This window comes from Alligator mississippiensis, chromosome 6 (genome assembly GCF_030867095.1).
Source record: "Alligator mississippiensis isolate rAllMis1 chromosome 6, rAllMis1, whole genome shotgun sequence".
Taxonomy (NCBI): domain Eukaryota; kingdom Metazoa; phylum Chordata; order Crocodylia; family Alligatoridae; genus Alligator; species Alligator mississippiensis.
The window spans coordinates 3,236,854-3,250,452 of record NC_081829.1 but is presented as its reverse complement, the minus strand read 5'-3'; the positions used below and the strand labels follow the sequence as shown (position 1 = coordinate 3,250,452).

Here is a 13,599-nt window from a genome sequence, read left to right as displayed (position 1 = left end):
GCCCTAGAACAAGCCCCTTCTTGCCCCAGCCGGGGGCAGGTGCTAGCAGCCTGGGAGCCCAGGTCCTGCATCTCCCCCCAGCTGCTGCAGGGAGGAGGAGGTGGCTGGAAGGGAGCCCGGGAGAGGGTCCAAGACCCCGGTGCGCCGGGGGCCCATTCATGATAGCACCAGCTGGAGCTTTGCTAGCCCCGACGGGCCTCATGTATCCAGCCCAAACCCTTCAGAGCTGGGAAATGCCAGCAAACGTTACCAGAGGTGGCTGGACCAGGAGCATTTCTCCCCCTCAGCCAAGCAGGGCACGTGAAACCCTCAAAAGGGAACCACACGCTGTTGGCACTAATAGGTGTGCAGGCTCCTACGCAGCATTTGCACACCAAGCTCGGAGAGCTCCGGGAGGAACCCAGGGCGTCCGACCCGTCCTGCCCCGGGCTTGCGCAGTTCTTTGCAATCGAATCGCTCTTGTATTTTCTGCTGCCACCAAAAAACAGTGGAAGCCACGAGCTGGCATTTTCCAAAGGGGGCAGCTGGCATCTGAGGAGGCTGAGGACTGCTTGTGCATAAACTCGGGGCATTGGGGTAATGATGGTGATACCCTAGGTTTTCCTCCAGCACCGTGGAAGTGCTGGCAGCCGGTGGCTGTCTCTGGTGCACGTGTCAAGGTGGGAGGGAGATGGGGCTGCAGCAGAGGTGCTGGAGGTCGTCTTCGCAGAGCGCGGGGAGGGGAGTTTGGGGGTCTGTGGCCTTCTGCAGTCAGCACAGGGACCACCTATGTCTGACGCGTGTTGTACACACTGCCCTTGGTCTGCCAGGCGGGCAGGGGCCAACTGACCCCGTGCCAGAGCTTCTGTCGACGCTCTAGTGCCTGCAGCCACTGCCTCCCTGCGGACCAAGCTGAGAGCGCCGAGCTCGTCTTGGGTCAGGGGGAAGGAGACCAGCTCTTAGCAGCGTGAAACCGCTGATGCCTCTGGTGGGCCCGGCCTGGGGGTCCCAGCCCCTGGGCACCCACAATGTGATGCTGGGGCCTTTGCTTTTCCCTTGCACCGCCCCTGCCCAGGGCTCTGCCTGCCTGGGCTTGAGTTCCCTGCCAACCTGTTTGCAAGGCCATAGACGAGCAGCACCACCCGCACAAGCTGGTGCCTTTGCTGCAGCGCGGGAGAGTGGGGCGTCACGCCCAGCCCGCACGGTGCAAGAAGGGCCCCTTGGAGCCGGCCCCGAGTGTGGAACCGTCCGCGTTTCTAGAGAGGACACGGAGCCACCGCAACTCACCACAAAAGGACAGTGTCAGTGTTAAACAACCACAGCAGCAGGGACGTGGCCTGCCCTGCCCGCCTGGCAGAGCACAAGGCAAGTCCTGTTGGCGCGCGGAGGGAGCTCGGAGCTGCACAAATACAGGGTCGTGCTCAGGGAGTCACCCGGGGTCTGTCCGGCACTGGTGGCCCTGGAGACATCCCCTTTGGAGGGGGCAGGGTCCCAGCACCCATCAGCACCCGCCGGAGCTCTCGCTTCCAGTGCGGTGCCGGAGCGAAGCCCAGCTCCTGTGACACGAGTCTTTAAAGTGTGGCCAGGGCCTCAGTTCTGGGGTGACCTACTCGAGACAGCTGGTAAAGGGGGCTGGCTCTGGAAAGCTGGTCCCTGTAACGATCCCCTCTCCCCGTCTCACGGTGGGTGAGATTCCCACAGGAGCGAGAGCCCCGTTAGCAGGGAGAGGAGCTGGCTGGGGTCAGGCCCCGCGTCTCCCACCCCAGGGGCACGACCTGGGCACCACACCGTGGGACACTGGCAGGGGGATACTCTCGGTCTCTCCTGCCCATTCAGGGTCGAGCCGTGAGAGGTTTCTCCCGCCCAGACTGCAGCCCTCGCCGGCTGTGCCCATCCTCCCTGCTTTGCAAAGCCCCTGCAGAGGGTTGCAGGCTGCCATGTCCTAGCGGGGAGGAGACCCCGGCATCCCAGTGCCTTGTTCAAACGGTGATGCTGCCAATACAGTGCCGAGGACGGGGAAGGCAAGGTGGTCGAGCCTGGGAGACGATGCCGCTCATTTCCAGGGTCGGGGGAGCAGCTACCTGATGCTGGATGGTCCTGTCCCAGCCCCGCAGCTCCCGGGGGCAGTCTGGGAGGGGGGGAAGGGGAGACCTGCCCCTGGCCGTGCCATGGGAGTCTTTGCAGGGGCTGTCCGTCGGCTGGGCCTTCTCCCCTAGTTGCTCTTGGAGGGGGTTTTATTCCGGATCTCGGCCAGCTTGCTGGCCAGAAGGCCCCAGCGGAACGGCCCCTCCTCCGCATCCCGGAGGTCACTGCCATTGCTGGGGTAGGCGGCCTCGTCGCTCAGGGCTTCTCCGGCCGCCCCAGTGGCATCCTCACCCGCGGGCTTGCTGTACTCGGGCTGCGCGCCCTTCTTGTCCGGCACGGTGGTCTGCTGCCATTTGGTGGCGAAGATGTCCCAGAAGCCGGAGGCCTTCCTCTCGGACGGTGGCAGCTCTGCCGGCTTGGCTGCCAGGGGGCTGGAAGCGAGGGACGGGGTTTAGGGTCGGGTCGGGGCAGGGCAGGGCAGCCTCTCCGCACACACAGGGGAGGAAGATCCCAGACAGCGCATATGGCAGGGCGCTGGCTCTGAGCAGGGCGAGGGGAGCGTGGCCTGGAGGACAGGACCGCAGCAAGCCTGGGGGAGCCCAGGCTGCCTGGGAAAGGCACCTTCCCAGCATCCAGGGCTGTTGCAGGCTTGGGTTTCCAATGAGCCCTCACCCCGATACCCCACCACCCCTCTGCCTCCAGAGACGCCCCCCCAGCGCGGCAGGGCTCAGCTTACTGGTCAGCGCAGGGCTCGGGCGTCAGCAGCTGGTGCTCATCCTCCCTGTTGAAGAGCGACGAGAAGGTCCTCCAGCTCTTGGCGCCGGCTCCCTGGACCTGCGGGCAGGACAGCGGGGTGGGAAGCTGCCATCAGCAAAGCTCCCACCCGCAACTCGGCTCCCTGTGCGTGGAGCTGGCACCGAGCACCCCTGGGGCAGCTGGCAGGAGCCTTCAGCAAGCCCCTGGGTTCATACAGCGCCTTGCACCCTGGCTCTTCAGGGCTACACGGCACTTCTATATTCACTGGTGCGCCCACCCCAGCGGCAGGGCCCCGGGAGCTGGGGGGAAAGAGAGTCTTGTCACCTGCATTCGCCTTCTCCCCCCAGCCACCACCTCCCTGCCCCGTGGGGCTCTGCCCTGGCCGCAGGGCCTCGGCCCTCTCCTGCGGGAGGGAGCTGGTTCCTTTGAGATCCCTTCTTCCGCCAGGTGCCCGAAGAAGGGACCACACCTGCCGGCGCTAATGCAGGGGAGTGGAAGAGCCTGGGTTTGGGCAGGACGCGCTGCCATTGCTGTACCCCCACTGACTGCTCTGTTAATGCCCCCGGGTAGGTGCCTTCGTCTCCTGGCACTGCCCTGAGCCCTGCCTGCCGCTCTACAGTTGGAAGACAGGGTCTTGCATGGCGCATCCCATCCCTAGTGGGGACAGAGCCCAAGCCGCCGTGGTGCCGGGTAAGGCTGATGCTGTCTGTGCCCCGGTCTGCATCTGGCCTCCTCTGCCCGTTGCACCGTGGCAGGGAGCTTCCCGGGCGGATCCATCTCAATAGAGATGTCTGCAAAGCTTCGCCCAGACTGGAGGTAACTGGCGCCGGGTTGGGGAGCTCTTGGGCTGGGGGGTGCATGGGATGGGAGCCCTTACCCTCCGTGCCAGCTGGGCCACGGGGTTTGCTCCAGCCTCCGTCAAAACCGGGGCCTCGGCCGTTTCCACCAGCTCGGGGTTGTCGCTCTGGAACAGAAAGGCACCGTCAGCTGCGGGGCCGCGGGGACGGGGTGGGAGCACCGGGGCTTCAGGGGCAGAGTCTCATCGCCCCTGCAAGCATCTCCTCATTGCCACCCACCGGCTGCCCCGTGCCTCACCCGGTTCCCGCTCTTCCTTTGGATGAAGCCAGCTGGGACACGTCGACAGGGCAGGCCAACTGCCCCAGCCGGCCCCCGGGCATCTTCATGCCCCGAGTCTTCACTGCTCTTTGACCCTGAGCTTGCTAGTTGGGCACGGGAGCTGGGTCTCTCCCCATCGCACGACCCAGGACCCGGACTTGTAGGAGGGCACCAGGCAGGGGTCCGCCTGCGGTCCTCCCCCAGGCCCCGGGCACACATCCTTTATGTCCAGGAGATGCCTCATAGGGCCTGTGCCCATCGAGGTGAGCCGATCCACCCCCCTCGCCTCCCACCCCTATGCCAGATGCTTCAAGCCACCTGCTTTGGGGCTTGTTAGTGCCAAGGCAGAGCCCAGCCTGGACTGGGGGAAATCCAAGCAGAGCTGCTGACGGGGGCGGTGGGCCACTGCACGGGACCCAGGAAGCCTCTACCTCCTCCTTGAACTCGTCCTCCGGCTCCTCGCTGCCCAGCGTCTGCAGCACCTTGGACTTGTAGAGTCTCCAGAAGCCCTGAGTCATGGTGGCTCCGGGCGCACTGGCCCTCCGGCGCGGCTGTGGGCGTTAGGCACGAGGCTCTGGGCACCGGCTGGCAGGTGGGTCCGTGCGGGGCCGCGCTCAGCCCCTGTGCCCGGCACGCTGGGGGCAGCGCTGGGTGCCCATCGCACTTCCACGCTGGGCAAGCCGAGCGGTCTGCGAGGTCTTGAGTGCTGCGTGCTTGTCCCGTCCCCGCTGCCGCCCGCCGGGATCCGATGTCTTCATTAAAATTGCAGATGCCTCCTTCAATGTGCAGCTCGGGGCACAAAGAGGAACCCGATCCCAGGTGGATTCACGTTGCCAAGGGGCTCCTCGAACCAGGGCCAGGCTGGGGGGGGCTGCTGGCCTTCACCCCGGGGGTGTCTCCTGCCCTTTGCTTGCCCCCAGGGCTCCCAGGGCAGGCTGCCTTGTGCCCCTAACCCAACCCCTCGGCCTTGGTCCCAAAAGGGCTTTGTCCAGGGCCCCAACCCCCTGCTTCCTCCCACTCCCACAGGGCCATTCAGTACCCACCCATGTCCCTCGGCAACTAAGGTGCGTCTCTGGCCTGTTACCTGTCCCTCTGCTTCTGCGGGCGCTCCCATGGGGACCTGCCAGGCCCGCGGGAGTCCTGCCCAGGCTCTCCCCATGAAGGGTCCTGCATAGACCCCCCCCCTCCCCGCTCAGCTTGGCACTCGGGCGATGCTTCATTATTTGCAGTTGGTAACCGATGCCGGCGGAGACCGTGCGCCTGGAACACGGTATCTGGGCAACTGGCTGGAAATAGCCTCTGGCAGCTAAATTATTCCTTAGGAGCCCAAAGCCAGCTCTGCTCGGCTGCGGATTCGGTTACCGCCTGCCAGCTTCTCCGTGCACGCGCCACTGGGCAGATGGGTGCAAGGGGCTGGTGAGGGGCTAGATGGGCAGGAGAGGGATGTGGGGTAGGGTCCCAGCGCTGTGGTGTGGCAGGCTCCTTCAAGCTGGTGTGCAAAGGGGTCTTCATCCTTCGTACCCACTCAAGCCATGCCTGCCCGCGGCGTTAGCACCACAGCCCCATCCGCCGCGCTCCGGGGCTGTATGTATTATTGATTCCCAGCCCAGCGGGGTAACGTGATCGCGGGCGCAGGGCCGGCGGCTCTTTTGTGGTGGATTGACAAGTGTATCTTCAGTGTATAAATCCACGTTATTAGTCGTTGTGCCCACATCAGCCCTGCTGCAGCTCGGTCCTGCTGAGAACTCGCGGCTCAGCACAGCAGTACCCGTAAGAAAACCCCCGCCATGTGACCATGCTTCTTCAAGAGATTCAACCCCCTCCCCTGGTCACACCATCGACCTCCTGCCCCATGGTGTGCTGGGCGGGGAGTGGGGAGACTTCCCCGTGCCCCACTGACCCCAGCGTGGTGGAGGGGGGCATGTTTCTGATGGCATGCGGCTTCTACCTCCCAAAATATATAAAGCAAACTTTGGGCACGAGCAACAGTTGGCCCATGGACGCTGCAGGAGAATCTGCTCCCCCCGAGCAAATGCTATCGCCAAGGATGTTCCCCGCCCAGGACGGCGGGTGGAGGAACAGCAGCTCCCATCAAACTCTTCCTGTGTGTACCGTATGGGGCCGGGCGTCCTCCTTAGCACTCGGGTGCATCCGACCTCGGCATGAAAACCTGGTTCTGGCTATGTGCAGTGGAGTCAGTCCTGCTCCCCGAGTGCTTTGCTCCCCACCGAGGTGTCTGTACTGCTCTGTAGGTCCCCAGGGAGCCTTCCTCTCCAGAGGGTGCCCCCAGCCACCTGCTCGATGCCCTAGAGAGCGAGACTCTGAGAGCCCCAGGTTGCCTTCGCCACCTTGCCTCTGAGCTCGATGCCCGTGCAGGAGCGGCGCGTGGCCGGGTGGGCTTGAGGCCGGCACCGCTGAGAGCGCTGCGGACACAGGCGGCGCGCGGCTCCTTCTAGGGCTATCGTGTCTTCAGCGTGGGGGCGAACGATCGTTATCTGCGCGTCTCTCTCAGCAGTCTTATGCATGGAGTTGACCCGTCCTTCACACCAGGCCACTCTGGGGTCAGAAGCTGTGGACACAGGAATAGCCCCAGATGCCTCAGTGCAGGATACCACATCCCCGGGCCCTTCGTGACCCAGCCCTTGTTGCAGGCCACGAGTCTCTGTTTCCCCTCTGCACTGACCCCCCTAGATAGGATGGTAGGGCAGTGGGCACTGCCCAGGGGTCCAGGGCCCCCCCACAGCCTCCTTCCTGGTCCTGTAGCAGACAGCCAGCCTGGCCAGGGCCGGGCGGGTTGTCCGGGTGGTCACGGGCCATGTCGGGGCCCATCGTATCCGACCCAGCTCCTGTGTTGTTATGCGGGTGCAGGGAGCTTCCCAGGCTGCCCTGGTTGCAGCCCCTGCCTCGGGCACAGCTGCAGGGAAGGGGGAGTAGGGTTCACGCTCATCCAACTCCACTGCAGCGAAAATGCAGGCCAAGCCATGCGTGGGACCTCAGCCAAGAGACGGGGGCTCATGCTTTTCTCTTGCCAAAAGTCCCACCGGGCTGCTCCTGGCTGCGGGCAGAGGGGCCCTGGGCTCCCACCCATCCGCAAGGATCGGCTGCCACCAAAACCCAGTGCTCGGGGTCACGCTCTGCAGCGACTGGCCGGTAATCAGTGTTGAGCTGCAACGTGATCCCCCCGATGGAATTACACCCCGCCGCTTCGTTTCCATGGGCCCAGCCCGGCGCAGGCGGTTGTGCCGGCACTCGAGGAAGGAGAGGGGGGTGCGAACCCAACTCCCCCTTCCCTGCGGCCGTGCCCGAGGCAGGGGCTGCAGCCGGGGCAGCTTGGGAACGGGCGAGGAAGCTCCCTGCACCCTCACAGGAACACAGCACCTGGGTCGGATGATATGACAGGGCCCCCGGACGACCCCTGGGCCCTGGCCAAGCTGGCCGTCTGCTACAGGACCAGGAAGGAGGCTGGCGGGGGCTCTGGACCCCTGGGCGGTGCCCACTGCCCCCTCCTCCAAAGGGAGGGAGGCTCCTGGCTCTTCGCTGGGCAGCAGCCCAGATGCAGGGGGCACAGACAAGGCCTGTCCCAGGGAGCAGAGGCTGCAGGACAACGCCTGGGCCTGACCAGGGGGTCCCCCGGGCCCTGATCCCGCTCTCGTGTGCTCCCATTGCCCACAGGGCCTCGCTGCCCGGGCCGCGCTCCACCCCAGACGCAGCTGCAGCTGCAGCAGGGCCGGGAGTCAGCGGGCAGGGGGCGGGGCCACAGCGCTCACTCCCCCTCCCACCCGGGGTCCTCCCCCGCATGCGCACTGAGCGCTGCTCACTCCCCCTCCCACCCGGGGTCCTCCCCCGCATGCGCACTGAGCCTACTCCGCCATGCCGGAAGTGGTCGCTTTATGATGAGGTCAGAGCCAGCGGCCGGAAGCGGCCTCCTCTCCCCGTGTGTCGGGCCGCGCTGCCATGGCCCCGGGCAGCTCGCGGCGGACGGGCTCGCACCGCGCGCACTCCCTGGCGCGGCAGTGGAAAACCAAGCGGCGGCGCAAGGACCTGGACCAGATCCACGCGGACCTGCGGCCCGAGCAGGCGGCGCGGCTGCTGCACCAGGAGCCCGACCCGGACCTGCCCGGCAGCGCCCGGTTCTACTGCCTGCACTGCGCGTGCGTCCCCGCGCGTGACGTAACCCCCCCTCCCGAGCCCACGCGTGGCGCTGTCCTCCGCGAGACCCGCTCCGCGCGTGACGTCACCGTGGTCGTGGGGAGCCCAGCCCCTCCCCCACCCCCTGGGTCGTGCCCTTGGTGTCGCCCCGGCCCGGCCCGGCCCTCGGGGTCCCGCGGCCCGACCCCCGCCCTTCGCCCCGAGCCGATTCCGCTCTTTTCCGCCCCAGAATCGGCTCCTGCCTGAGCCGCCGCCTTCTCTCCCGCAGGCGCTACTTCGTGGACCTGAGCAGCATGACGCAGCATTTCCGGTCCAAAGTTCACAAGAGAAGGTGATGGGGGGGGCGCTGGTCCTCGCCAGTCGTTGCTAACGGGGGTGTGGGCGCAGGTGTGTAAATGTCCGCCGGGTAGATCCATCTCGCCCGGGATTCTCTGTCGTGGGGGCTCGTCCTCCCGCCCTGGGTAACGCAGGTAGCGGAGCTAACTCGGTGCCTGGATCAGCTCTCGGTGCTAAACCCTGGTTTCACGCCCGCTTCGGCCTTTTAAGCTTTAATGAGGCGCGGTGCCGGTGCGCCCGCTCGCGGGTGGCCGAGGTGCCTCTTGAGAGGCCGCAGGGGCCGTTTCCCTCTCGCTCGCCCCTCCAGCGGAGGAGGTTTCGGTGTCGTGACTTTCTACCAGCTCTGGGATCTGTCTGTTGTGACCCTTGTGTGTGTTTTAATATAGTACTTGTATATCTTTTATAGGGAGTTTTATTACTCCTCCCTTAGGCCGTCCTGGGTACCTTTGCAGCTCTGTGCCAGCCCTCAGACTTTGTCCAGATGCAGCTGGCAGCAAGGACTCGTTGCTTGCTAACTTGCCTGGGTGCTTGGTTTCCGCAGCAGGTTCTTCATCCGGACCTTGCCGCTGGATTTCAAGAGTTTCTCTTGGTTTTCTTTTCCTTTCTAGGCTGAAGGAGCTACGTGAGGAGCCGTATACCCAGGAGGAAGCAGAGAGGGCGGCTGGGATGGGTTCCTACATCCCTCCGGAGAAGATCGAAGTACAGACTCAGCCACTTGAGATGGAAGAATCCAGCTGAGTTCAGTGGACGTGACGGCACGGAGGCTGCTCTCTGATGTGTTGGACAGCGCCCTTGATGAGACGCTGCCACAAAATGGGGCTTTGTCCTGACTTAGGCAAGTGCTTCTAAAAACCAAGCCTTACCCCGACTCCCATAGCAATCGGCTTCTGTGTTCCCCCTAGGAAATGAATGAGGGGAGAGCTGGCTGCGGGAGTGCTTTGACCAGGCACTTGGGCATTGTGTTCCTCTTGGCAGAGCTGCACGTAGAGGGCAGCCTGAGGTCTGGGAAAAGGGGCAGTTGCTTCTTGCTGTGATATCGACTTGATTGTTATGTATCGGGTGTTTTTAAAGCAGTGGGGGCAGAATGGCTCTTGTCTCAGTTTGAGCTCTGTAATTGCCCATCCAATTATTCAAATAAACTGTTTGGCGACCGCTAACTGAGCAGCAGAATGTTCTTTGTTGGCTTCGTCCTGGCTTGTACATCGGGGCTCGGTTTAGGGAAGGAGACCAACCCCATTGCTAGAAGAAGCAGCTTTTCCCCTGTCAGCTGCTTCTCCAGATGAGGCCGCCTCTCTCTGTCTCAAGCTCTTACTCTGAAGATGCTGGTTCTGAATTGTCAGCAAGCAACTTTAAGAAGTTGCAGGGCCCTTGAAGCAAAGAAAGGAATGAGAGTAGCTTTGGGCTTGGTCACTTTAAATTCCCCCAAGGTCTGTTCTTGGTCAGATCTGTTGCATTTGACACCCTGAGCCACTTCCTTGTGTCCTTGTCATACTCCTATCTTGTTCTTTCCTGTCCTGGAAATGTGCCATATCGGGCTTCTTCCATCTGTGGCACTCTATAAATCCACGGCACATCCGTTGCATGCAAACAGACGCAGCAGGGCTAGAAAAGTTGCAGAGAAGGGCATTGAAAGTGATCGGGGCTGTGGAGCAGCTTCCATATGAGAACATGAAAAGACCAGGACTCTTCAGCTTGGAAAAGAGACAGCTGAGGGGCTATGACAGAAATCAGTCAAATGGTGTGGGGAAAAGGGACTAGGGAAACTTTCAGTCACTGGGTCTCAGCTCTTTGTTGGCTGCAGATTTAAAACAAGCATGAAGTGGCGTTTGGTTTTATTTGGGTGTTTTTATATTTACTGTTTCAGAGTGTTATGGAGGTCTGTAGTATAACTGGGTTCCAGAGGGGTTTAGATGCATTTCTGGTGGCTGGGTCATGGGAGCTGTTAAATGCAACAGTCAGGGATGTAACCTCAGATTTAGGACATGCCTAAACCCATGGCTGCTGGGAACATGGAGGGAATGTGTCCCTTTCCTCTAAAAGAGTTGGGGCCGACCTTCTTGGCAGGCATGTCGCACATTAAGCCTCACGCCCTCACCAAGTGCCACTCTGATCCCCTTCCCATGCCTGATCTGCTGCTTAGTTTTCTGCTCCCTGCCCTACCTGCCACTACACCGCTTGTCCCTTGCTCAGTCTGCTGTGTGCTGTGCACACAAGCTGCCCCTGCAACTCGTGCCACCTCAAGCAGGTGCTCTTTGCCACAGTCAGAGACGGGAGACTGGCCTTTGGCCTGCTCCAGCGTGGCAGCTGTTGTGAAGGAGTCAGCTGAGAGCCCAGTCCCCATCCCTGCTGGTAGCAGCCTCCATGCTTCAGCCATGTTAGATGCCATACAAATTGCCTGCGAGACTGACACTGGCATGGTAGGGAGGGAGCCAGCCCCTTCTGGCCTTGGAGACTCTTCCAGGGAGATCCATTGCTTCAGAGAAGGGTGACCAGGGATCTTGCTCGTTCTTGCATAGATGAGGCAGTTGCAGGTCTGAAAGGTGCTGACCAGCCATGTCTTCCACCAGAGAGGAAGAAGGGAGTGCGTCTCTGAGATCCTGAGCGCTGCAATGTGGCTTGGTGCTGCCCTCTGGGGTCATACAGTGGAAACGCTGCCCGTCTTGCTCCCGGGAGCCTTTGGTGCAGCTGTTTTTACTTTTATCTGATACGTTTACAGCAGCTGGATGCTTCCGAGGAAGCCCCCAGCCCTGTTAGGGCAGATGCTTGTGCTGCATGGTGGAAGAGGGGAAAACTAGGCTGCCCCTGTCTGCCCTGCAGACTCCTGCAGAGCCAGTTACAGCGCAGCCATTGCAGCAGGTCTAGAGGCCTGAGCTCAGTGTCTGTTAAAAGGCTCTTATTTCCCTTCCTGAGCCACCTTAACACACAGCAGAGATCGTGAGACCTGCTGGCTGGATGAAGCTGGGACGGCAAAAGGATAAGAAGACAAGTGAGTCACTTAAAAGCATGGGGTTTATTTTACTTGGGTTAACCCACACCCCCCTCCCCTCTTTCCATGAAGGATCGCAATCTAACCGTGGCTCATTAACATCTGTTAGCAGTTCATTCCCATACTGGTGGCGCTTGGCTGTGTTTCTGATTTCTGGAGAGGCACGGGCTGTGAAGAGGAGCCTGCTGCTGACGACGGCAGCCTGCAGCAGACCACAGCTGCAGTAGGGATACATACTGCTCCCACCCTGAATGCATCCTGGTCCCGTTACTGCCTCGCGTTGGCTATCGTAGGCCCACCCTGCCTTTCAAATCCCCTGTTCTAATCTGTGCTGTAATGTGGGTCCCAGCTATCCTGCCCGTGCACCCCATTATATAACAGCAAGCAGCTGTGACCTCGTTTCAACTGGCTGTGCTATCCCACCATGCACTGCTGCTGGCCGAGCCGCACAAGGGCAGGGCGGGCTGGTGAATGTGCTCGGCCGACTGTGCGTAACCTCGTCTGCCTGTCAAGGGGGCTCATTCCACCCGTCACACCCCATCTCGCTGGTGTGGGGAAGGACGCAAGCATGCGACTGTCCAGCGAGGTGGAAAGCGCTGTTTGGTGGCTACGTGGGGAGCCAGGAGGTGCTTAACATCTGGCTTAGGGCAGGAAGTGGCTTCTCCCTTCCTCCTTGTCTCTGCTGATCCCACTGCATCTGATCCTGTCCTGCCTGGGGGCATGTCTTGCCTGGGTGTGACCCAGGAGCAGGGGCCCCATGGGGCTGGCATGGTGCTGCTGTGGGGAACCAGACTCTCCGCCCTCTGCTCATGGGCACACTTGTAAAGCAGATTCTTTGTCCATGATGGGGTGGGAGACTGGTGCTGGGTGCTCAGGACAGCAGGGAGGCTGTTAGGATTCAAATCCAGTTGTCCAGGGAAAGAGGTAAAGCCAGTGTGTTGCACCCTGCTCACGGGCCAGCGAGGAGGCAGAGGAGAAACACCAGCCAGCACCGGGGGAAGGGGCCAGGATGGTGGGGCCTCTGCCTAGCAGCACCTTTCAGGCCAGGGAATGCCTCTGCAGGGTCCAGGAGGCAGCGCTGTGGCCAGCCTGCCCCTGCACTTCCCAGCCATGAGGCACCAGGAGTGGAGCATGATACTGTCCTGCTGAGGGAGTCCAAGTCCCAGCTCCCCCCCTCAGCCCTGTTGCAACCTTCCTTGCTCTGGGGAGCTCCTTCCCTGGAGCTCCTTCCCTGCATCACTGTGCTGGCGGGGGCTTGACTGGTTTGGCCAGCTGCCGGACGCTGTAGTAGGACAGGCTTAGCCCCATGATGGCCAGGAGCAGGGCCGTGTGGTTCACCAGGCGGTCCTTGGGCTCACACTCCAGCACCCCAGACAGCTGCAGCTGCGACGGGAGAACGCATTGCCTGCTCAGACCCGTCCAACAGGCGGTGGAAACCAGCTGGAACCTGTGCCCCATCCACCCTCTGGCGGTGGACGTGACCAAGCCCAAGTCCCCTTGATCCATGCGATGAAGGAATGGTTCCAGTTCTGGCTGCAGTGGGGCCAGGGGACCGTGAGCAAAGAGGCCTCCCTGGAGCCGTGAGACCTCAGGGTGAGCTGGGGTGAGGGATGCCCTAGCAGCGGGGCTGGTAGCCCTGGGGTTGAGATCATGGGGTGAGGGGAGACACAAGTATTACCTGGAGCAGGCGGAAGTACGCTGGGGTTAAGAGTCGGAGCCGCATGATCACAGCTCGGCATACGCAGGCTGGGCCTCTGCTCCCACTGGCTTCCTGGCAGCGATAGGGAGACGGCCAGCACTGAAAGACCAGGTGGGCTGGGCTGGTGCCGCAGGGGCAGAGCACGGTCTGGGCCCGCTGACAGCACCCAGATGTCGGCCGGCAGCAGCTACTTCCCCCTGTCCCTGGCTCAAACATCAGCTCTACGGGTGCTTGTGGGACCCAGCCCTGCGTGCTTGGGTGCCCCCGCCAGCCCCGACACCGTCCCTTCCACCGCAGGCCATGGCTAACGGCTGTTTTTAAGCTGGGCGTGTGGGGAGCCCAATCCCCCGCCCCATCTCCATTCCCTGCTGCTTGTGGCCAGGGGGCTGCAATTCCTCCCCCTCAGGGAAACAGGCCGGAACGGATATATCGCTCACCTGTAATACTGGACCCTGCTCCCTGCGTGCCAGGCGGCAGGAGTGCCAGGGCGCCC

The 13,599-nt window shown here is 62.4% G+C and overlaps 2 protein-coding genes across 2 annotated transcripts; one reads left to right on the top strand and one right to left on the bottom strand.

Moving 5' to 3' along the window:
* Positions 1–212: 212 nt before the first annotated feature.
* On the bottom strand, positions 213–7,718 carry C6H1orf232 (chromosome 6 C1orf232 homolog). Its single transcript, XM_019498922.2, has 5 exons — positions 7,315–7,718; positions 4,368–6,505; positions 3,698–3,784; positions 2,801–2,898; positions 213–2,495 (listed from the first exon to the last, which is right to left on the bottom strand). Exons 2-5 carry the CDS (start codon positions 4,452–4,454, stop codon positions 2,192–2,194), a joined length of 576 nt encoding a protein of 191 aa, XP_019354467.1. The 5' UTR covers positions 4,455–6,505; positions 7,315–7,718; the 3' UTR covers positions 213–2,191.
* Positions 7,719–7,846: 128 nt separating this feature from the next.
* ZNF593 (zinc finger protein 593) lies at positions 7,847–9,578 on the top strand. The gene is made up of 3 exons (XM_006276784.4): positions 7,847–8,087; positions 8,354–8,416; positions 9,030–9,578. Exons 1-3 carry the CDS (start codon positions 7,891–7,893, stop codon positions 9,157–9,159), a joined length of 390 nt encoding a protein of 129 aa, XP_006276846.1. The 5' UTR covers positions 7,847–7,890; the 3' UTR covers positions 9,160–9,578.
* Positions 9,579–13,599: the final 4,021 nt, after the last annotated feature.

Excerpts from the sequence above, each read along its gene's own strand:
- C6H1orf232 (XM_019498922.2), bottom strand. The coding sequence starts at position 4,454 with ATGACTCAGGGCTTCTGGAGACTCTACAAGTCCAAGGTGCTGCAGACG. Across the intron at positions 3,785-4,367 it reads AGGACGAGTTCAAGGAGGAG|AGCGACAACCCCGAGCTGGT; the intron begins GTAGAGGCTTCC and ends TTTCTGTTCCAG. Across the intron at positions 2,899-3,697 it reads TGGCCCAGCTGGCACGGAGG|GTCCAGGGAGCCGGCGCCAA; the intron begins GTAAGGGCTCCC and ends TCCTGCCCGCAG.
- ZNF593 (XM_006276784.4), top strand. The coding sequence starts at position 7,891 with ATGGCCCCGGGCAGCTCGCGGCGGACGGGCTCGCACCGCGCGCACTCC. Across the intron at positions 8,088-8,353 it reads TTCTACTGCCTGCACTGCGC|GCGCTACTTCGTGGACCTGA; the intron begins GTGCGTCCCCGC and ends TCTCTCCCGCAG. Across the intron at positions 8,417-9,029 it reads TCCAAAGTTCACAAGAGAAG|GCTGAAGGAGCTACGTGAGG; the intron begins GTGATGGGGGGG and ends TTTCCTTTCTAG.